The sequence below is a fragment of the Juglans regia genome, chromosome 7, assembly GCF_001411555.2.
Source record: "Juglans regia cultivar Chandler chromosome 7, Walnut 2.0, whole genome shotgun sequence".
Lineage (NCBI taxonomy): Eukaryota > Viridiplantae > Streptophyta > Magnoliopsida > Fagales > Juglandaceae > Juglans > Juglans regia.
The window spans coordinates 2,166,881-2,191,582 of NC_049907.1; the positions used below are offsets into that span (position 1 = coordinate 2,166,881).

Here is a 24,702-nt window from a genome sequence, read left to right on the forward strand (position 1 = left end):
AGGTTGGAGTCTGGGACTATATATTAATTTATGCACAGACGTAATAAGTTTGAAATAATGTTTCGCGTTTAGTAAAATTCTAGAGAGATAGAGGCCAACATGGAAACCCTCACTGTTCGTCTCGGGAAAATCATTTAATGGCTTTGTTTTCCGCGAGGCAAAAGTTAGCTCCGTTCCAAAGCAAGTAGGAGGAGTACATTTCCTTTTGGCTTCTTTTGCAGTCTCTCTCTCTCTGTTCGAAGGACTCGGCAGCTTGGTGAAAGAAAGAGAAGGGTGCGTGACGTGCGTCATGAGCTGTGCAATCTGAGGTCTGCCTTTTGCTTCGAAGACCCTCTTTCTCTGTTTTCTCTTCTTCTCTGAGAAAGCAATGGCGGAAGAAATGTGTTTCTTCAACAAGGTGCCCCTGGTTCACTCCGTCATATTCTTCTTAATTATTATCTGTTCCTCGCATTACCTTTTGAATTCGACTTTTTGTTTAAAATAGAGGAGCGAACTTTTTATTTTGAAATTGTTTGCCTGTTTGGTGGAAATTTTTTATTTTTGTGAAATGGGTATGGAACAATTTCCTGTTGGTCTTAAAGGATAATGATCTTCGTTCTCTCTTTCCCTCTTTCTCTTCTGTCTTTGTTATTTTTTATTTTCCTTCCTTTGACTTGGATATAAATCTTGCTATAGCTAAAAATAAAGTAAATTTCATTATGATGATTGATGGGTATTGAAGAAAGATATAGATGGGTTTATGAAGAATGCTTGGTAATTCCTCTTAATGTTCCGCTCTGGGTTTCAGCTGCATAAAAATGTTGTCTTGCTTATGGCTTATCTATCTCTACCAGTATAAAACTACGTTTTATTCCTATGTCCACCAAGTGGCCCTTTCTCTGGAGTTGGTTTAGCTGAAATCTAGTGGTTCTGTGATATATGTGCCGTGATTTGAAAACATTATATACACTAGAAATCTAGTGGTTCTGTGATATACTTAGGGTACTGTAACCAGTTTGCTTTCTCCTCTCTCTCTCTCTCTCTCTCTCTCAACACATGCTTAAAATCTAATGATATAAATGTCACACCATTTCTTACAATCCCCCCGTTGCAAAATGTTTAATTTTATTTTGGTTTTTATTTTCTCTGTGGGTCACAGGATACTCTCGTACTAAAGCCTCCAAAGAGATCTCCATTGTTATCAAGGATGGTAATCTTAGTGTTTGCTATGGTCTTTGGCGTTTATATCTACTCAATCTGTCTAAAGGGGATAAGCACCCACACCAAGACTAAATTTCAGAACCTTCAAGTTATTGAAATGCCTTGCCATGATAATGGGATTGAGCTATCCGAAATTCATTACACTCATTTCCCAAAACCTGAAACTTATAGCAGGTAATTCAGAACTTCTGTCAAAGGATTTTATGTTGGGAGTTCATTCAAATGGGCTAATTCCATTTTATTTTTTTTACATTGTAACCAGGGCTGAGTGTGAGCATAATTCTGTACAATTCTTTGCCATCTTGTCAATGCAGAGGTCGGGAAGTGGGTGGTTTGAGACCCTATTAAATAGTCATGTTAATGTAAGCTCCAATGGGGAGATATTCTCTGTTAAGGATAGGAGGAAAAATATTTCTTCCATTGTACAGAATCTGGATAGAGTATACAATCTGGATTGGTTCAGTAGTGCTTCCAGAAATCAATGCACTGCAGCAGTGGGCTTCAAGTGGATGCTTAATCAGGTATTAATGTGTTTGAATCTGTGTTGATAATCACATCTCTTTTATCAAGTTCTCTAATAGGTGGCAATTAGCAAAATTTTGTGGCTCTTGACCATTGAATCAAATGTTAAACCACGAGAAGGAATCACTCAACCCTTTACTAGTTACAACTCATGGGTAAGTGGAAGTATTATCATTGGTCCAATTGTGAGAACAGCCGCTGGGTTACTCGTGTCAAATTAATTTGTCAATTTATTAAGCATTTCAATTTCAGTGGATGATGTCTTCTCTACTTTTAATGAACTGTTATCAACAGTTTCTCTCCAATTAGTGATGTGTTACTTTTATTTCTATTTATACACTTGACCATTAGGTAATAGGACAGATAATTTACTTCTCCCCAAGACTTTCAGAGCCAAACTCATTTCTTAGCATAATACTTCGGCTTAACAATGTATGTGCCCTAAAGATTGCAATCATGTAACTGTCTGATTAGGTCTATCTCTGGGATGCAAATATTCCAATATAGCATTATCTGTGGCAACTTCCCTCCACTAAACTGCTCTGTTTAGCACCTGGTTTATGGCCCAGGAGCATTGTTAGCAACAGATTTTTCAAGTCTCTGACGACTTATATGGTTTTCAATTGGTTGCAGCAAGGTTGGATTTTTGCATATCACTTGTATTTAAGGGAACAGATTATTTGGTCATGATTTCCTTGTAAATATTTTGTGAAGGCCGTGTATTTAAATAATTGAATCAGGTGAAATTGCTTCTAGTATTATGAAGTAGAATTCTTGCATCTGTTATGTTCACACAACCTTGCTATTTTTTCTTTCTTTCAGATGCTTGCCAATTTTGTGGGTTCAGTTTGTAGTCAAATCCTATATGGTTTTTTGCTACTGACTTGTGTAGGTAGAGACTTAGTTAGGAGGGGGTAGAGTGGTTGTTCTACTCTTCAGTTCTGGAGATTTCTCTCTTAGCTAGATCGATTTCTCTCTTAGCTAGATCTCTAATATGCCTACTGTTTTTTAGCCATATCTAGCGACATATGCAAGGTTTTGGAGAACAATTAGAAACTCTGGAAACTTAGCATGTGGTTTTTCTTTAAAAGAACTAGTAACATTGGACATGTACATGGCATGAAAGAAAAAGTGAAGCAACTCTGATGGGGCTAGTAATTTGGTGGTAGTGCCCTACAAAGCACAAAGCGATGACAAAAACATCTTTACTTTTTTTTTTTTCCCTGCAAGAGGCTTTTTTCCTAGTTTAATCATTCATGTAGTGTTTTACAAATCATAATGGGAAGATTCAAATATCTTTACTCCCTTTAGCTGTATGTTTGTGCAAATCCATACTTAATTTGGAAAAACGATTACCATCATGTAAATTTAAGCATTTTATCAATATACATCACGGGAACATATATTTTGTGTCCATATGAATGCTTAGCATCAAGTTTTTGTGTTTGTTTTTCGTTGTGACTGTGGTGGAAGAGTCAATATTTCTTTGCATTGTACATACAGGGATTAATGGAGCACCATAAAGAAATTGCAGAATACTTCAATCGTAAGGGCGTTTCTGCAATATTTCTCTTCCGAAGAAATTTATTGTGTCGGATGGTTTCAGTGCTTGCGAATTCCTATGATCGATATGCTAAGCTATTGAATGGAACTCACAAGTCACATGTGCATACACATGAAGAGGTCTCTCTCTCTCTCTCTCTCACACACACACACACACACACACGCACACACACACACACACACACACACACACACACACACACGCATGATTTTGAACTAATAGCTTTTTATTTGATGCAGGCCAATATCCTTTCAAAGTACAAGCCTTTTATAAACTCCACCTCGTTGATTACAGACCTGAAGGATATGGAGGTGACAAGAGCCAAAGTTTTGGAGTACTTTAATAATACTCGGCACATCATTCTTTACTATGAAGATCTTATCATGAACCACTCTGTAAGGGCTTATTTATGATTTTTAATAGAAGTTCTCATATGATCCAATCATCTCATAACTTATCATTCTAATATCATGATCCTATACAATTTTTACATGCTCTTGTCACTAAACATTCCCACTATCACCTGCTTCGCCCCCCGCCCCCTTCTTTTTTTCTCCCCTCCCACACAATTTATCTCAATCATCTGAGATAGTGTAAACATCTCTGTAGTGTGCCTCTTCTTGGTGGTCCTTATTCTCCATGTTTCTTGCAGAAACTAGACGATGTTCAAGAGTTTCTAAAGCTTCCAAAGATGGAATTGACAAGCCGGCAAATCAAAATACACAAGGGGCCCCTGTCGGATCACATTAGGAACTGGGAGGACGTTAACAAGACACTTACTGGAACAGCTTATGAGAGTTTTCTCCGTTCAGAGTATTAAACAAAATCTGCCGAAAACTCTGACCGGTGTATATACCAAATTAACCTATTCTTAGAAAAGGAAGCTGACAGGATACCGGCCTCTTGAAAAATTTTGGCTTAGGCTTTTTGATGGTTTTTTCTTCCAATTAGAGTCAACAATCTGTTAATGAGCCTTTTTTCTTTTCCTTCATTTTCTTGATGGTTTTTTCTTCCCAAAGCCTCAATCAGCAATCCGTTGATGAGCCATTTCCTTCATTTTCTTGCTAGTAAAATAGACATCGTGTATATGTAGCCAATCAATGTGATTCAAATCAGCGTTGTTTTAAGCACAAATAACTATGGGTTTTATGGCTTGTGCTGCGTGGCTCAGTTTCATTGCATTGCATGGTAGTTACAAAGAATTATATGCGTGTGCTCTCTCCGTTTGAAAACATGGAAAAGTTGGAAGAGCGGAGTAAGAAAGACTCGGTGAGGTCTTGATGGTTAGAATACGATCCTCCAAAGGTTGTAAATACTGTTGATGTAGGCATTATTGGTTGAACCGCGTAAAATACTCATGTTCATCTTGCTTGTTGACGATCACATGATTTACTTTGTTCTTTACTTTGTAGCACTTTTAGACGATTGTAGGCCATATCAATCTAGAAACCTACAACTTTTCTTTAATTCCTGACTTAAAGAGGAGTTTCTGATAGTTATGCATCAAATTTTAGTCCTATTCTTGCTGCCTAGAAGAAGATAACTAAGACTTCGTTTGTTTTTGCAGACGAGATGAGATGAATTGATATTAAAGTTAAAAGTTAAATAAAATATTATTAAAATATATCTTTATTAATATTATTTTTGTTTTAGAATTTAAAATAGTTGAATTGTTTATTTTTTTTGTGAGAATTTACAAAAAATTGTAATGATTAGATGAGATGAGATGAATTAAAATGAGTTAAGATTGGATACATAATCTGAATATCACTAAGCAAATATTAAACCTTCCTAAAATAAAACTTCATTTACATATTTTATGTATCACTTTATACTGGGTATTTTGGTCATTTCACTTACTAAAATAATACGAAATAACTAAAATACCTTGTGTTTTAGAAAAAAATTTATTTGATATGTCTATCTCCCTTCCACTCTAAGCTAAGCTTTAGAACTCGGAGAAGAACTCTAGGAGATCTGAATCCATAATTCCATACTCTTAACTATCAACGCGCGTGGTGGTTGCTTAAGTAGTGTATATCACGTTATAGAAAGATCAAACTGCTAAAGCCACATGAAGCGTCCAACTTATATGGCTTTAAAGAATACTAAAAGATGAACAATAGTGACCAAAAAGAAAAGAACAAGCAAAAGAACATAAACAACTAAGGAAATCTGCAGGTGAACATCACTGTAACAGACAAGTAAGTACCTTGAAAAAAAATCTATTCACGATTCATTTTCTCATCTTCCTCTCATCATCTCATGATGTGTCATTAGATGATAGGCTAACAAGTGAAATATAATAAATAAATTTTAATTATCTAATACTATATCATGATATGATGACAGAATGATGAGAATTAAGATGATGAATTACATTACTTGTGAGATTAAGATACCGCCAAAGTGAAAGGTTTGTGAAGTAATATACAAATAACGGCTCAAATATTACCATTAAATAACAATAAAGAAAAGATAACTAAAACTGTACACAAACAACTGCTCAAACATTTTCACTAAAAAACAAAAAACAAAAAACAAATGACATGTGCACTACAACCATGACACAACAGACAATCCAGTTCTCTTTGTTCTTAGTGCACAAATCATGTATATATATTAAATTACTGCTCTGCATTTGAGAAGCCAACCACGCTCTCAAGTCTTTTTCAATACCATTTTAAATAGTTGGGGGGTTGAGAGAGACCACCTAATTTGGAGTCATCTCGTTTGGGTCATAAGGGGCCTTGAATATTGATAAGCCATTTATATACGAGAAAAGATATTTGTAATTGTGAATTTTACAACCGCCACGTAATCGTTTTGAAAAAAGTGAATAAAATATAGGACCCACATGAAAAAAATTAATTTTTTAATAATAGATCTCATTCTTTTTTAAAGTAATTACGCAGTATTTCATGGGCTTATTCAAACATTACCATATGTAATGTTCTTTTCATCTTGGCTGACCTACAATTCAGATACACTTGGGGCATCAAATGGACTTTCATTATTTCATGGGCTTATTTCATTTTATATCCAAGAAACACTATAAGGTCCACTTTATGTACAGTAAAGGGATTGTCATAACCCAAAACTGAAGTGTAGCTCAAATTAAGTAAACCCAATAATATCGAGCTCAAGCCTATATGGGCTAAGATTCCAAGTTATATTGGATCAATCTAAACCGAGAGTGTAATAGAAATTAGATACTATTATTTCTCTAAATTCTGAAATTAGAAGAAGTTAATTTTATTCGGTTTATTTAAAGAAAAATTATATTTATAATTAGTAGGTGTGGATAACATACTTAGTAAAATGTTTGCATGCTACAATTTCATATGAAAGAGAAATTTTGAATTTTGAATCTTATCAATCAAATCTTATCATTTAAATGATGTGAATGATGTACACTACACATCGACTTGATAATAGAATAAATCTTAATTTATTTTTTTGATATCTGAATAACTCTTATTTAAATGGGGTGGTAAAGATGTTTAATTTTAATTTTGAAACATGCAAAATTCAGAATCAGATCAGATTGACAATGGATAAAACCCTTTTCTCTCAACCATTTGAATTTTGATATTAGAGTTTCAAATCATGATCTCTACAATGTATTTTCCTTTTATCTTAAGCACGCACAAAAATATTTTATATACCCTGCAACTTGATCATCCTTACCATTTTAGTTTCCATATTCCCTAAAAATCATATAGTTACAAATAATTATTAAATAATTTTAAAATACAGACACATGGCACATCCATCCTATCATTGGATGACGTGTTATTAAATTTTATTATTTATACATAAAATTTTAATGCCATATATATATAGAAAAGGAAAATGCTACATGCCCCGCTTGGGGCTGTAGCAATTTTTTTATGTGTTTTTTTATATAGATATTTTTAATAATTTTAAATATTTTAAAAAATAAAATAAAAATTATAATATTATTAAAAAATATTTTCTTAATTATGAAGTAAAATAAAAATTAATATTTAATAAATTTTTAATTTTTTGATTAAAGAATTATTTTTTAATGATATTTTAAATTTATTTTATTTTTTAAAAATATTTAAAAGTGTAAAAAATATATATATAAAAAATAAATTAAAAAAATACACATAGAAAAGTACATACTAAGCCCAACTGGAGCCCCCAACGGGGGCTGTAGCATGACTATTTTAAATATTTTTTAAAAAAATCATAATATTAATAAAAAATACTTTCTTAATCATGAAGTAAAATAAAAAATTATAAAAAATATTTTTTTATAATTTTTTATTTTACTTTGTGATTAAGAAAATATTTTTTAATATATATTTTTTTACTTTTGATTAAGAAAATATTTTCTTAATATTATTTTAAATTTATTTTATTTTTATAAATATTTTAAAATATTAAAAAATCTATATAAAAAATTATTTAAACAAAACATATATTAAATCATACTACAGGCCCTAGCGGGAGCTGTTGCACCACCCTATAGAAAAATTCTAGGGAACGGCCCAATAAATTAGCCCCACGGGGCACCATGAGATGACGTACATGTTTTTTCTTTCTTCTGACAGTGTAAAACATGTTTCTTTCCTTTTTTTTATTTTTTGAATTTTTAAATAAATAAAAAATCAAATGCTTTAGAATTAAACTTGAATAATTGAATAAAATTTGGACGCACAATTGTTGTAAATCTCTTACTTTTTATGGTACAATTGAACTTGTATAATGGAATAAAATTTAGACAATGCTAGAGTGACTATAAAATATGCACACTAGTATAAATGAGTTTTTTATTTTATTTTTTTATTATTTTTTAATAATTTTTTAAACATCCTTAATCATTAAAAAAAATTAAAAAAATATATAACTTACTAATAGTCATTTTTTTAACTATTAAACAAAACAAAATAATAAAAAATATGAGTGAACACATTTGATAGACATTATCATTTTCTATAAAATTTTGTTACGGCATTAACTTGTGCAATTGGCACTATTATATTTTTTTCTAGATTCATTGAGTTTCTTCACTTTATGGCTTAGTTCCTGAATAAATAAACGAGTCAAAGTCAGTAAAGGGGATAGTTCCTTCATTTATGGCTTAGTTCCTGATGGCTTAGTTCCAAAGAACCTAATTAAAATTAAACTAATATATTTTTTAACCTAACTAAAATGAAAGCACTAATATATACATTAAATATATATATATATATATATATATAAGGAATATCCTTTTTAGGTAAAAGTCCCAAGACCATTTAGACCAATTAAATAAAGCCCCCATCCATAGCATGTGACAAAATTCATAGCTCAGGCTTTTATTAAATCATCAACATTTTGCTCTCAAGTTCTTTTATTTGCAAGTCGGTGTGTACTAATAATAAAGTTTAAAGTTTAAAGTTATTTAAAGTTTAAATATTCTTCAATTTTGGCCAAGTCAATGAGAATGCTCTAACACCATCCACACCACTTGCATATATGGTATAAGATTCAAATTTTAAAATTATCTTTCAAATCAAATACTTATATCATATTGTTAGCTCAAGCTTTGCTTATTATAAGTATGTTATCCACACATTAAATTTTGATGATGTAAGGATTGCCCAACCTTGAGGTCATAAAAACATCACCGCCACTATAAACACCTTGGGCTTGGTAAACATTAACCTCCACATCACATGATGGTAGGTCTAAACTGACAACAGATATAATAGAGATTAATTCTGACGGTTAGTTCCAATAAATAATCAACACATAGAAGATAAGAAATTCTCCTAAAATACAGAAAAAATAACACTGAATAATATTAATTAATAGTAAAATTCAAAATTATTTTATGAAACCCACAAGTCGAACTTAAATAGTTACAAAATTTAAAATTATGATGATTTTTTTAAAAAATGGAAAAATCTAAATTATTGTTTGAGAAATAAACATATAAATAAACAAGAATCCTACTAAAAATTTGGCCAAAATCGAAATGAGAATACTTCCAAAACTTGGAATTAAATATTTACTAATAAGGCAAAATTAAGCATAAATATATAATTTGATGATAAATAACTAATATTGCCTTTAGTCCAAAGAATATATTAATTAAGCTTCTCCTTCCATATTTGTATAAATTCATCTTCTTAAAATAGTATTTCAATGCAATCAACGTAGAATTTAGATCTAGATACTTTGTATCAAATTGGGTTTGCATCTTAAACTTACAATATGCCTGCATGCAATAACCTTTTGTGCACGAGGACATGTCGACTGTGATCATGTGGCCAGATTTATAGGCCACAAGTAAGCTGGGACATCATGATCATCAGCGTATGTAGTATTAGAATCTAATTCAAAGATGACCTTTAATGATCATGAAAACAAATGTGCAACCGAAGAAATAAAAAAAAAAGGGAATAAAAGAATCTCCAAAGAGTTCGGCATTATATGCCGGAGTACTTTTCATTTCGTCTGTCGCAGCCACGAATTAGAGGGTTTTTTTTTTTTTCTTGATTATAATAGTAATTAATAATTAGAGGATGGAAATGAAATGCAGTCAACTGTCAAGCAGGCCACTATGACTTTTGATGAGATTTTATAATTAATTATAAACAAAAGTTTATGAGCTTATAATAAAGAGATCATCCCCACATGCGGATCCTTTTTAGATTTCATTAGCTGGGATATTCCTTTAACATTGATGTATTATATGATAATGCTTAATGTTACGGTCATTTTATAAATTTAAATTTATAAATCGATGTACATTTATGTAATATATTAGGCCAGGTTTTGTTTGGTTCTTAAACTCATCTCAATTAATTATTATAATTTTTTTTAAAATTTCAATACAAAATATAATAAACAATTCAACTTTTTCAAATCTTAAAATAATAATAATATTAAAAAAATAATATTATAATAATATTTTATCATCTCAACTTAATTCAATTCAACATCTAAATACAATCTAAATTTATTTTATAATAAAAATAATTTTATAATATGACGTACTATATTAAATTCCATCAATTTATAAATTTACATTTATCAAATAATTTTAATGAATAAAATATTTCTCTTTCTTTTCTTGTAGCGCATCACCGGGATATATGTGTGGCTTTTACATGTTCAGTACGAAAGAATTGCTGTGGTTCACTCACTGTAATCTATCAATTTGACCCATTACATTTAGTACTGTAGGCTCTTCTTCATGTTGCGTTTGCATGACATGGTTCCACTTATTCCATTATCTCTAGATCTCTCCTGTAAACTCTATAAATATCGCCAGAGCTAAGGCTTCAGGCAATTCATATGCTTGCTTAGCATATACAAGTACTCCAGTCTCTAGGCAATTACCAGCTAATTAATTGCTTAATTAGCTGATTTGGTTCTCCCAATCTCTCTCGCTCTCTCCAGCTCGTATAACCAGTTGTCTTTCAATCTCTCAGCCTGATCCATGGCCCAGAACAAAATTTTAATCTCCGCCTGCTTTTTCTTTGTTTTGATTTTCTCCCAAGAAACTCGGTTCATTGAGGGAAGGCGTTTGCTTGTAGGGAAGAATAACGAATTTCAAACGACGCTCCAAACTCATAATAAAATCCATGATGATCATGACATGACCACGAGTGACGCAATTACTCGTGAAGCAGTAGTACTACTACTGTCTCCTCCTACAGCACTAGCTGACGAAGGTGTGACGCCTCCCCCACCGCCTCCAGCTTATGCCATCAATGACTTCAGGCCAACAGCTCCAGGTCACAGCCCTGGTGCCGGGCATTCCATTCATCACTAGGCCTATTATTTCTTAGTCTTCCTGCATTTATATATATATGTTGCATGCATGCAGCATATATATTCTCAGTACTGATCACTGCGTGTGCAGGAAATGACTTCATTATCTATATTTATATGTATCATTAATAATGGTGTTGTGCTTCGATTTGCCAATAAAGGATTTAAGGTTGTCGCTAGCTAGGGTTGAATTTTCTTCCTGTTTCTTGTCCAAAAATTAAAAACCTGTATTTTTATAGTTTCCGCTCTATTTAAATATTTTGTAACTTTGGTTCACAAGTGTCCATTATACGTACAATAAGGAGTTGTAATTTGTGGCTTTTCGTGATCAATTTGTTGGGTTTTCAATGAAATCTAGCTAGCTAGCTAATTATGCTATTCTTCTTGCCTTCTTTTTTAAACCTTAATTTTCTTTTATCGACACCCGACATCATGATCGATCAGCATGACAAAAGGTTGCACTTTGCCAGTGCACGTAAGTAGTAACCTGTGGAAATTCCTAATTAATTAATAATAAATATGAGTAAATCAATGTTCGAATCGGGTTGATCTAATTTAGGCAGCCAAAGGTAATTAAACAATTAATTAATTGAGCGTCCAAATGTTACGGCGGACTCGCGCGCGCCCACACACTAATTTCATGAGTACTACTCCTGATGAAGCTAGCTAGCAACCATAACCTGAACTTGATCAGAACCAGTACCTCAACGCACTTAACTAACACAGATCACCACGTACGGCATGCAGTCAGTAACTCGTCTTGGGCGCCTCTCATGATCATGTGCTTGCACGATAACGTCGTCCTCCACGATCGGCCATAAAATTTAGCATATTTGCATTAAAAAATGACAGCGTCATGTATGAATACTACAGATCTAGATCAAATGTGCATGACCAAGTATACATATATATGTGTGTGTGTGGCCGGCAGCCTTGTTTTGGCCGAGAGATCGAGTATCTCATGATAATTCGCCCCTGTTCCGGCGCCAGTAGTACTCATGTATCTAGAAGTAGTATTAAGTTGTGTGTACGTACGTGACTCTTTTCTGGCTAATTATATCAGAAGGGTACCTCACTTCACCATGCATGCCGCATTAACGTAGCTAGGTGCATGTAGTAATAATAATAATATTGCTTAGAGTGTTTGATGAAAACCACCACACTTGCAAAGTGGTAAGTATATTCTATTTATAACCATTTACAATATACAAATCAAATAATCATAAAGACTGATTACAAAATATATGGCAAGTAGGAGGAAATTGATACAATGAAATATTCCTAGAATTAAGCCTAGAATTAAGAGTCAAATATGCACATATGGTAAGCATATGATAAGCCGTAGACTAAGGCTGTGTATCTTCAACACCCCCTGCAAGCTGAGCGTCAGATTTGAATGGACGTGAAGCTTGGATCGAAAGAATTCAAAAAGACAACGAGAGACACTTTTGGTGAAGATGTCAGCAACCTGTAAGTGAGACGGGACATACTGCGTGCGAAGTTTTCCAGCAACAACAAGTTCCCGAAGAAAATGATAGTCTAACTCAACATGCTTAGCCCGCTTGTGAGAAACGGGATTGGAACTTAAAAAAATTGCACTTTTGTTGTCATATAAGAGAAGAGGCTGCTGCTGAAGTGGAACCTTGAGATCGTGAAGAAGATGTGTAAGCCAAAGAAGTTCGGCTGAAGCCATTGCAAGGGCATGATACTCAGATTCACAGCTGGAGCGTGAGACAGTCGGTTGCTTCTTGGCACTCCAAGAAACCAAATTGTTGCCAAGATAAATAGAGTAGCCTGAGGTGGAACGACGAGTATCTGGACATCCTGCCCAATCGGCATCCGAGTAAGCTACTAGAGTACTAGGAGCAGTAGACGGACGGAATGTAAGACCAAAGTGAAGTGTACCCTTGACATAGCGAAGAATACGCTTGACAGCAAGGAAGTGATCTGCAGTGGGGGCGTGCAGAAATTGGCTGACAGAATTGACAGCATGGGCAATATCTGGACGCGTGATGGTCAAGTATTGAAGGGCACCAACAAGAGAGCGGTAGAGAGTAGGATCCGAAAAAGGAGGACCATCAGCAGAAAGGTGTTGAGAAACAACCATGGGGGTGTGAACAGGTTTGCTGTCAAGTAACTGAGCTCGAGTGAGGATGTCCCGTGCATATTTCAACTGACTGAGAAATAGACCATCAGCAGTGGGTGAAGCTTCAAGACCAAGAAAGTAGCTAAGAGAACCCAAATCTTTGGTGGCGAACTCAGAATGAAGCTTACGAGTAAAGCTGTCAAGAAGAGACGAGTTGTTGCCAGTAATAATAATATCATCAACATAAAGAAGTAAATAGATAATGCCAGACTGCTGATGAAAGACAAAGAGAGAGGTGTCAGCACGACTGCAAGAAAAACCAAGTGTAAGTAGGAAAGAGCTGAATCGCTGAAACCAGGCACGAGGAGCTTGCTTTAGGCCATAGAGAGCTTTCTTCAAGTGACAGACATGATGAGGAAAGCGAGGATCAATATACCCAGGCGGCTGCTCCATATAAACATGTTCAGTAAGGGTGCCATTGAGGAAGGCGTTCTTGACGTCAAGTTGCCGAAGAGGCCATTTGTTGGTCACAGCAAGAGAAAGCACAACACGGACAGTGGTAGCCTTGATAACAGGACTAAAAGTGTCAGTGTAGTCGAGACCAGGTACCTGTGTATAGCCTTTGGCAACAAGGCGAGTTTTGAGACGCTCGATGGATCCATCAGGTAGATATTTGGTCCGAAATACCCATTTGGAACCGACAATGTTGGTGTTGGGAGGGCGAGGAACCAAAACCCAAGTGCGATTTTGTTGCAAAGCTTGTACTTCTTCATCCATGGCTGCAAGCCAGGCAGGATTCTTGGCAGCAGATTTGAATCATTTGGGCTCAGTAGAGGCAAGAAGAGCAGGAAGAAGTCCAGAGGATCCCAAAACACCAAGATTCGCCGGATGCCGAGTCTTGAAAATTCCAGCTTTAGCTCGTGTGAGCATAGGATGAGAAGCCAATGGAAATGCTGGAGTAGAAAGGCCTGCAATGGTCTCAGTAGTGGTCTCAATGGAAGGCGGACGGGAAGCCGGGTGCGGCGAGGAGGGACCTGCAAAGGAATCAACAGCCTGCACAGACTCATCCACAGGGTCAGTACAAAGATCACACGGGGAAGGGCTGGATTGGGGAACGTGCTGGGAACTGGGCGTGGTGGAAGATGAGGGTAAGTCGGTATGAAAGAGACATGGTTCCAAGAAATTGGAAATATGGAGAGAGGATAGGGGTTGGGCTTGGGAGTTGTCAAGGGAAGGGAAGTGAGTTTCATCAAATTGAGCGTGTCGGGTGATATATAGCCTAGTGGTGATGGGATCAAGGCAACGAAACCCTTTATAAGAGGGACTGTAACCTAAGAAAATGCAAGGAATACTGCGAGGGGAAAGTTTATTAGGCATATAATCACGTAAACAAAGATAAACACGACAACCAAAGGGATGAAAATTCTCATAATTTGGAGAAGAGCCATAGAGAAGTTCAAAAGGTGACTTACCTCCAAGAAGCGGTGTGGGCAACCGGTTTATGATGTAAGCTGCAGTGCTGAAGGCTTCAACCCAGAAGCGAGGGGAAAGGTGAGAGTGGAATAGAAGAGCCAAGCCAGTCTCTGTCACATGGCGATGTTTTCTTTCAGCGCGACCATTTTGGGCAGGTGTATATGGACAAGAAAGTTTATGGTGGATGCCACAGTTACGTAGGTGAGCTTTGAAACAGTTGCTAGTAAATTCGGCACCACCATCGCTTTGGAAGATCTTGATACGAGCTGAATGTTGATTTTCTACAAATTTTTGAAATTGAGTGAAAATATCAAAAAAATCAGATTTAAATTTTAAAGGATAGAGCCAAGTGAACCGAGAATAATCGTCAATGAAAAGAACATAGTAACCAAAACCCAAAGTGGATTTGACGGGAGAAGGACCCCAAATGTCACAATGAATAAGATCTAACACATGAGACGAGCGATGTTCATTTCGAGAATAAGGCAAACGGTGATTTTTCGCAAGTTGACATGTACCACACAAAGTGGGAGATGGCAATAAAGATGTAAGATAAAGATGCCCTTTTTTATTTAAAAAAGAAATGATAGAATGGTTCACATGTCCAAGGCGAGCATGCCATAAATCATATGAAGCATGTAAGGATTTATTCTTAAGGACAGAAATAAAAGTAGAATGTCCGCGCTCCAGCACATATAGGCCTCCATCTCTTTTACCGGTCGCAACCACCCTTCCCGTTTGACGATTCTGGACAGTAAAAGAATTATTAGTAAATGTAACGGAGAGAGGAAAATCAGACGTTAATTTACTAATTGAAAGAAGATTTTTAGTAAGATGAGGGACAGCTAAAACATCTAATAAATGAATATTTGGAACAGGAGAAAGAGTACCAGTATAGGTAATGGGTAGAGATGCACCGTTTCCAACAATCACAGAGTCCTTACCCGTGTAATTAGTGTACTGATCCAAAGTAGATGGATCGGTGGTCATATGGGCCGAAGCCCCAGTGTCCAAATACCAGTCAGATGCTTCGGGTCCAGAGAGAGAACAGGAAGTGTTGAAGGCTTCGGCAAGGTGAGCGGAGGAATCATTTCGTGCATACTGTTGGTGGCATCGATCAGCATAGTGACCCTCCGTGCGGCAGATTTGGCACCGAGGCGGGCGACGTCCCTGCCTAGAGGTGGAGCGCCCACGGTTGGAAGAGTTGCTGCCGTGATTTCTGGAGCGACCCCGCTGGTTGCTTCGATTTGAAGAGGGATGACCATGGTGATTTGAGCGGCCATGGTTAGTGGCGGTGAACGCCGCACTAGTGGTGGCAGAGGGCTCAAGGGACCGCTGGAATATCTCAAAGCTTTCGGCTTTAGAGACTAAATCTGCAAAATAGGGGAGCAGGGTGAGAGCCATCTGCGCTGTAGAGAAGCTTGAGAAATCGGAGCTGAGGCCGCGGAGGAACCAGTGGACTTTGTCAGTGTCGTCGACGGACCGTCCGATTGCATGAAGCTGGTCACACAGGGCCTTGAAGGCACGGGCGTATTCTGCAACTGGTTTGGAGCCGCGTTTCATCAACTGTAAATCGTCCTTGAGACGTAATTCGCGGGCCTTCGAGCGATGGCTGAAAGTGTTCTCCAAGGTGAGCCAGACGTCACGTGCAGTAGAGAGGCCAACAACCTCAGCCATGGCTTCTTCGGTGAGGGAGGAAAGTAAGAGGCTGAGTAAACGTTGGTCTGCAACCTTCCACGCCAGATGTTTGTTGTTGGGCGTGTTAGAGTCGGCAGGTTCAAAACGGGGTGGCGGCAGATGGGTTCCATCAACATGGCCCAACAATTCTTGACTCTCAAGAAGAGGAAGGAGTTGGCTTTTCCATAGAAGGTAGTTTGAGGAAGAAAGCTTGATAGTGATCATGTGGATTAAGGTATTGAAAGGAAGAAGATTGATTGAGGATTCGGAAGCCATGGAAAAGAAAAAAAGGAGCGGTGGCTGTTAAACCAGAGAGGCTCGTGATACCATGAGAGTGTTTGATGAAAACCACCACACTTGCAAAGTGGTAAGTATATTCTATTTATAACCATTTACAATATACAAATCAAATAATCATAAAGACTGATTACAAAATATATGGCAAGTAGGAGGAAATTGATACAATGAAATATTCCTAGAATTAAGCCTAGAATTAAGAGTCAAATATGCACATATGGTAAGCATATGATAAGCCGTAGACTAAGGCTGTGTATCTTCAACAATTGCATGGCCTTTTTTCACTTGTTATTAAGCTGTATTTCCGGCCTTTAATTTTATTGTTCTGCCCCAACGTCGTTAATGCTGTAGATCATCATCTTGCTCCGTGATGTTTTTAATCAGTATATATACTTCATGTTCTTTTATTTCTTTTGCATGGAAAAGTGTATCAATAGTGCTCAAGATCACTTTTTCTAATTATTTGAGGTAAATGCAAATTAACCCTTCGAAAACAATTATAATGGTGGTTTGAAAAAAACAAAGAAAAAAAAAAAGAGACAATTAAAGATAAGAAGCGCCTAATTTCCCCGAACTTACACGATCCGGATTGTATCTAATTATCTATCATGCGTCTTCTAATTAATTCAAGGCCAATGGAGCATGTAAATTAATAAAGACAGGACGTCAAACAAATTAAAGATCATATTCATCATCATGTATATGATCCCATGTTTCGACATTTTTTGTTTTAATTTTAGGTAAATATTTGATGTGCTAATTCAAAAATCACAAGCATACGACAAATTGCTCAAATAAATAAGATTTTTAGACTTAAGTAGTACTGATCTTGATGCAGTACATCACATAACAACTAGCTTCTTATTTGAGGAGACAAGACTAAAATTACAATTCTCTAATGATAAGTACTACTTAATTAAAGCACAAAGAACCGTACGTAGGACTCTAATTCAGCCCTAAACTATTAAATTCCCTAGCTATTCGGCCAAGAAATCACAAGCGATTCCCTTATTTTGAAGATCACGAGGATAAAACTACTAGCTCTAATTGCTATCTGCTTCCTGAATTTTTGTCTACTCGAATTATATATCAAGTTTCTGCAGCTTACTTAACATCCTCATGTTAATGTAATTAATTATGTTACTGTTCGGAATCAACTTCCCTTAAGCCGATCAAACAAGGCCACAGAAGCTGTCAATCTACAATAATATTCGAGGCTCGATCCGGATCAGATGCGCCCACACACAATCTTAAAACTACCCTGTGCTTGCTACCTGTTCTTCTGTTTCAATTCCTAGAGCACTTATTTTTTTGACTTGTTTTGGATTTGATTAAATATTGCCCTGATCTGTTAAGTTCAGTCTAATTTTAAGCCGAGTCTAACATCCAAACACCCAACTCTCAAATTATTAAACTCATCCCAACTCAAGACTTTCTTACACATGGAACCCACAACTTTTTTCAACTTAAAACATCTTTATATATGAGACTCACAACCTTTTTCAATTTTTCATAAAAGTACTAAACTCATCTAATTAACATCCAAACACACTTTAAATTCAGTTTAGATAGCCCCATATAACTCTCTCTACTACTCAACTCACTATTATTCATAAATAACTCAATTTAATTGAGTTCAGCTCAACATTCAAACGCAATCTAAAAAAGGGCCCCTCGCTTTCGAAGGGCCGCCCGGCCCACATATATTATTAATTAATTACGAAGTGTTCATAATTCGAGCTCTAGCTAGCCATAATTGAGATATTCCAGAAGTCAGCGCGTTCAAAGGACATTAACTTGGTAATGCATTGATGTGCCTTTTGAATGGATGCATGCACCAGAACTGGCTGGGGACGTCTAGAGTCCAAAGTTAACGATCCACTTGATGGCCGTTTGAATGGATTTTATTCAAATATCTGATTAAGTGCGTACCTCAAACATTTATCAGCGCCGGCCAATCGTCTGCATATATACATTATATAGGTAATCCATCACTCGATTATATGTTGGGTTTGCTCCTTTGGAGTCCCACACCGGTGGGTGAAAAGTAAGGAGCAAGCCTCAAGGCCTATAAATAAGAGGACCTAGCCTCTTAGTTAAGTACACAAAATCATAAGCTTATTTAGTAACTTGTGACTCTAGTAAAATTCCTCTATTAGTCTTTTCTTGTAAAAAGGAAAGATGTGAGAGTTAAAGTTTTGCTAGTGGGGAAACTTTGTGGGTGTCATTTGGAGTGAGGAGAAAAATTGTGTGATTGTAATAATTTTTCACATAGTGTATTTTCTTCTCTAGGTCTGGTGGTTTTTTCTCCTATTTTGGGAGTTTCCACGTAAATTCTTGTGTTGTTATTATTTCTCTGTTTTTCTTCATATTTCACCAAATGGTGGATCCTAAGGGGTGAATTTAGGAGGTCCAAATTCCTAACAAGTGGTATCAGAGCCACTAGGTTCTTTTTGGTGGGTGGAGCTTTGGTGTGGTAGTGTGGATACGTACAGTCTAAGGAGGTTCTGTCTAGGAGATTGGTATTTAAGTGGTCCAGTGTGACCCTCCAATCTTTCCTGGGAACCTTGAAATTCTGTCTAGAAAAGAATAATATTTTCTGGGAACTTACTTAGTGAGTACCATTCATTTCTACGGTAAAATTCATCGAGGCAATGACAGGAAGTAAGGTTTCAAATTCTATCAGATATGAGGTGGAGAAATTTGATGGGAGAATCAATTTTGGCTTGTGGCAAGTTCAAGTCAAGGATGTTTTGATTCAATCAGGATTACACAAGGCATTGAAGGGCAGACCAACCCCTGAAGTCAGCAGTGATACTAGCGTGACTGATGAAACAAAGAGCAGATCTGTAATGAGCGATGAAGATTGGGAAGATCTGGATTTGAGAGCAGCAAGTGCGATACGTCTGTGCTTGGCCAAGAATGTTCTTGCAAATATACATGGAATATCTACGGCAAAGGAACTCTGGGAAAAGCTAGAAGAGTTGTATCAGACAAAGGGCGTCTCAAATCGGGTGTACCTAAAAGAGCAGTTTCATACACTGCATATGAGTGAATGTACGACTATTTCAGATCATTTAAGTGTTCTCAATGGTATTGTCTCTGAGCTAGAATCTATTGGAGTTAAAATTGATGATGAGAATCAAGCCTTGAGGCTCATCTGGTCTCTTCCATCTTCCTATGAGCATATGAAGCCTATTTTGATACATGGGAAGGAGAAAATAATTTTTTCAGAGCTTACCAGTAAACTCTTTTCTGAAGAGAGAAGACTAGGTGGTGGAAGAAATGGTCCACCTGTGAACTTAGCATTGGTAGTAGCTGGTAATGGGAAGAAGAAGAACTCCATGAAGATGAAAGTAGTCTGCTGGGGGTGTGGACAATCTGGGCACGTCAAGAAAAATTGTCCAAGAGCAGGAGCAGGTTCGGCAAGTGGCTCCAAGTCAGTAAATGGAGATACTGATAATGAAACTAACGTTGTGTCCCTCTCCATAGAAGACGATGTCTGTTAAAGGGACATGTACATCCTCATGGCATGCCATTAATTCCCAAAGTTGTCATGATAGAGGATGTGTTAATGTTAGCAGGTCCACAAATTTGCACACAAGCATTGGTTTGGCATTAATGTAAGGTGTGTGGTGGAAATTTATGTCGATGGCTGATGAACTTCCAGGAAAGCCAAACGTGGAAGTTGCACCATAATTTTTAGCAAGGTTATTTTCGACATGTGCCGAAATTGAAATGCTTGAAATTGGTTTATTCTGAGTGGGTATGCTTTTATGGTGGAGCATGATAGCAGAAGCTATGAAGATCTTCATTGCGGTGGAACGTGGCTGTGGGATCAGCCAAAGTCGCAAGGTGGAGATTGTTGGGTTTGCTCCTTTGGAGTCCCACACCGGTGGGTGAAAAGTAAGGAGCAAGCCTCAAGGCCTATAAATAAGAGGACCTAGCCTCTTAGTTAAGTACACAAAATCATAAGCTTATTTAGTAACTTGTGACTCTAGTAAAATTCCTCTATTAGTCTTTTCTTGTAAAAAGGAAAGAGGTGAGAGTTAAAGTTTTGCTAGTGGGGAAGCTTTGTGGGTGTCATTTGGAGTGAGGAAAAAAATTGTGTGATTGTAATAATTTTTCACATAGTGTATTTTCTTCTCTGGGTCTGGTGATTTTTTCTCCTATTTTGGGAGTTTCCACGTAAATTCTTGTGTTGTTATTATTTCTCTGTTTTTCTTCATATTTCACCAAAGGGTGGATCCTAAGGGGTGAATTTAGGAGGTCCAAATTCCTAACATTATATTGGTTCAAATTTCAACTCTTCCTTATGATGAAAGCTGCATGATCCAATTGTGCTGCTGCATGTGTGGACTTTTCGAAATTGTGTGGCACTGTTCTATTAATATTCTCTCATGTTAATTAGTTCCATGAAATCATAAAACGTTAATGTTCATATCCCGTCTATATGCTGATGGTTGGAGGACTTTTGGTATGCATGTTATATTTGTTAATTTTAACGCTAAATTACGAGCTGCATGCAGTTTCGGCAATTAATTGCATATATATTATATGCATGGTTACAAACTTATTCAATGTAAAAAACTTCTGAACAAAACCATGGGAAATCTCTTTCTAATTTCTGTTCATGTCTACAATTATTATTTTTTCAGCTACCAATTAATCAAACATTCTATTAATGCATAATGCGAGCTCAGCTGTACGTGCAGCTAAATCCTTCCAACCAGTAAGCCTGAGATATATTAATGTATTAGTACTATCTGATCATACTCTCCATGATAAGCTCAAGCTCTGCTCCAAGAGCCACACATGAAGAAACATCTGATCAGTTCTTAATTTTTTACCTCCTACGTTCCTAATTGTCATGGCAGCCATGAGAGTCTGCAGACAAAAGATCGAATAGGTCCTAGACTTTTGGAAAGATCTTTCAGAAGATCTTAATTAACCTTTGGGATTCAAAATATTTCATAGAGATTCTATCTCTCTTTCCACCGGATCAGTCACTATCAAAATACGACGTTGCACGTTCTAGCAAGCTAGCCTGCTGCATTTTATTAAACTAAGCAATAAAGATCGCACATCCAACGTTGCTCGTGCACTACAGCCTAGCTAGCACAACAGAGAATCAAATTCTGTTTGTTCTATACTGCATGCAGCAGCATATTAAATCTCTCTCATATCAGTGGGAGGGATATTACTCTTCCCCGGTTCCAGGAGCCAACCAGTACGCTGAAGCCGCCCTTCTTACAGAATTCTTTATAATTTTCAATGCCATGCTAAATGGACGGCGGGGGTTGAGGCAAACCACTTAGTAGCTACATTATTTGCTTGATTTTAACTTATTCGACTACAAACTAAAAGTAATCAATATCGTCTTATTTTCTGACCACAAAGGACTGAAGTGGTCGGGCCTCCAATGGGGTTGGTGGCTGCGCACATGTGGTAGCTAGTGCATGCGGGCGTTTGACTTTTCTAACTCTTGACCATATTGATTTTTCCGTTTTCTATTAATGAATCCATCGATACGAAGGAGTATTATTACTTACATAAATACATACATACATACATACATATATATATATATATATATATATATGTTATCCCCTACCGCATGTGCAGCAAGAATCGATTGGTAGCTCGTGAAGTAGTACTGCATCCATCAGTCCAAAGTTACTGAGATCCCATTTGGTCTAAAAATATTTAAAAATAGTCAGTTGTACTCGTTTATTCAAAGGAAATAATAATACATTTCGGAATCCGCATTCGATGGTTATCATGGATTGCACGTGTAGAAACCAAAAGGATGCATGGTTTGCAGCAGAAATGATGTTAGAGAACCATTAAAAGAGGCATGCATGAGATCAGAGTCCTCACATATTCTAGACTCCGTGACGAGTACTGTTTATATGAAAGATCAGTCCATTCATGAGCTATATTTAATATCCCCATAGTTTTTTAATTTTGCGGCCTCTAGAATGAAAAAGTCTCAACTAATGATCGATGCTACGCATTTCTATTAATGGTAGGTAGCAAATGAAGAGTCAAACCTTATAAACCTGGAAAGACAACTATATATTTGATCACTCATCATGATGACAACTGAAATTCGGTCAAATTTTTTTTTTTTTTATTATTATTGGAAACTACTCGACATTAATAAAAATATGCATTTTCCATGATCAGTGTTGAATTAATCATTCACTTTTTTACACTCGTTAGCTAGCTAGCTCTAGCTAGGCCGATATTAGTGCTTATATAATTTATATCTATATATATATATATATGTGTATATATATATATATATGGCCGTTGATGAGTAAAGTCTTGTATACAATTGGCTTAACTATATTATGTCACGTCAAAAGTACTGTTTTAGGATGTTACACGAGTGTTGAGTAGAATTTTTTTTTATTACCAAGGAAGTTAGACCCTGCTAGTACTCTATGATATGAATATTAATGCATGCTTACATCAGCAGATCTTCGAGAGTAACAATGATATATTTAGTGGTCAAAAATTTTATATGTAGTCTTTTTGTGTATTTTTTTTGGGGACTTTGTTAATATGATTAGTTGTGTTATTTTTTTTAATATAAAATAATTATTTTAATAAACCACATCAATTGAATGTGTAAAAAATAGAGAATATTTTTTGTAACGCATCATATCAATCTTGGAAGATTGATCATATAGTCAAACTCTATCTAGTACATGCACCGAAGATCATGTTAATTATTCTCCCCAACTCATGTAGTAATTAATATCAGAGTAACGATGGAGTAGACTAAAGAAATGCATGCATGGAGCAAGATTACGATCAGTGACACTTGGTTGTTTGAGGGGGAGTTGACTTAATTTAGTGATCGGCCGATATATCACGTAGAGATATATAGAGAACTATTATATATATGCACGTTATACGTGTCATGATTGAGAAAAGGGTGTTGAAAAAGCCAATCGATCCCGGCTTATTGGAAATATTAACATATATGAATTTAAATGATCAATTTATATAATATTATGTAATACTATATATATATATATATATATATATATATATAATGTGTGTGGTCTCACTGAAGAAATTTGATCTCTAAGTATAATTAGTCTCCTCGACATGGTTTAATTAATTCTAGCTAGCTAGCTAGTGCGCAGATAGTACTCACTATTAAATGGCTAGTAAATTAGTAATCATTTAATCCATTATATAATATGGTAGTAAAATTATTAATTTTATTTCAAAGATCAACAGTTCCAAGAATATTGAATTAATATTCCTAATTACGTTCATCTTCTTGTTTGTAATCATGGACAGATATGATGTGTTTTGTTGATTTTGTCGTTTGACCAAAAGATCAGCTTCAAGCTGCATGCACAGCCGTCCGCATATAATATTATGCATTTGTAAGTGGAGGGCACAGAATCCCTAGATTTTTGGTGCCTTGTAATTCAGTAGTACTGGTACTAGGTGAAGGCCAGCCGACTAAAATCTTTATTCTAAATTAACACGTACACCTTATATATATATATATATATATATGTGTGTGTGTGTGTGTGTGTGTGTGTGTGTGTGTATATAGCTCTTAATTGAACCCTACCTGTCAAGGAAGAATCGATTAAATAGATAACCTCGCTCATGATCACGATAACATTTAAAACAATATTGTATATAGCAACTATATATGGAGCTTGATGAATTAATTAAGGCCATCAATCGGTCTAGGACCAAGCTTCAAGCTATAAAAAACCTCAATATAGGTACGTACAAGGGTAATAAGTTCAAATATTGATCATAATTAATTGTTCTGCAAGTCAGTTTGAACGTGCGGCATTTTCACTTCGGTTAGGATAGAGTTTTGGGTAATTCTATAGTATGATCATCCCAAGAAAGTATCTGTTTATCCAACAGAGGCACATATTTTTTTTATTTTTTATTTATAAGAAAAGGACGGTACTTTAATTTTATTAATAGCTTTCACTTTTGAAGAAAGAAAACCATGATTACAAGCAGACACCTGTGGTTATAAATAAACATAAAGACCAAAACTCAGGTATTAAAAATCAAAAACCTAACCACAGAC

The 24,702-nt window shown here is 35.9% G+C and overlaps 2 protein-coding genes across 2 annotated transcripts; both read left to right on the forward strand.

The window, feature by feature from the left end:
* On the forward strand, window positions 1–4,257 carry LOC108979575. Its single transcript, XM_018950281.2, has 6 exons — window positions 1–397; window positions 1,139–1,374; window positions 1,463–1,721; window positions 3,226–3,405; window positions 3,526–3,681; window positions 3,939–4,257. Exons 1-6 carry the CDS (start codon window positions 368–370, stop codon window positions 4,104–4,106), a joined length of 1,029 nt encoding a protein of 342 aa, XP_018805826.1. The 5' UTR covers window positions 1–367; the 3' UTR covers window positions 4,107–4,257.
* A 6,491-nt stretch (window positions 4,258–10,748) lies between these two features.
* LOC118349036 (precursor of CEP3-like) lies at window positions 10,749–11,084 on the forward strand. The gene has a single exon (XM_035692390.1). The coding sequence runs from the start codon at window positions 10,749–10,751 to the stop codon at window positions 11,082–11,084; it is 336 nt and encodes a 111-aa protein (XP_035548283.1).
* The last annotated feature ends 13,618 nt before the right edge of the window (window positions 11,085–24,702 follow it).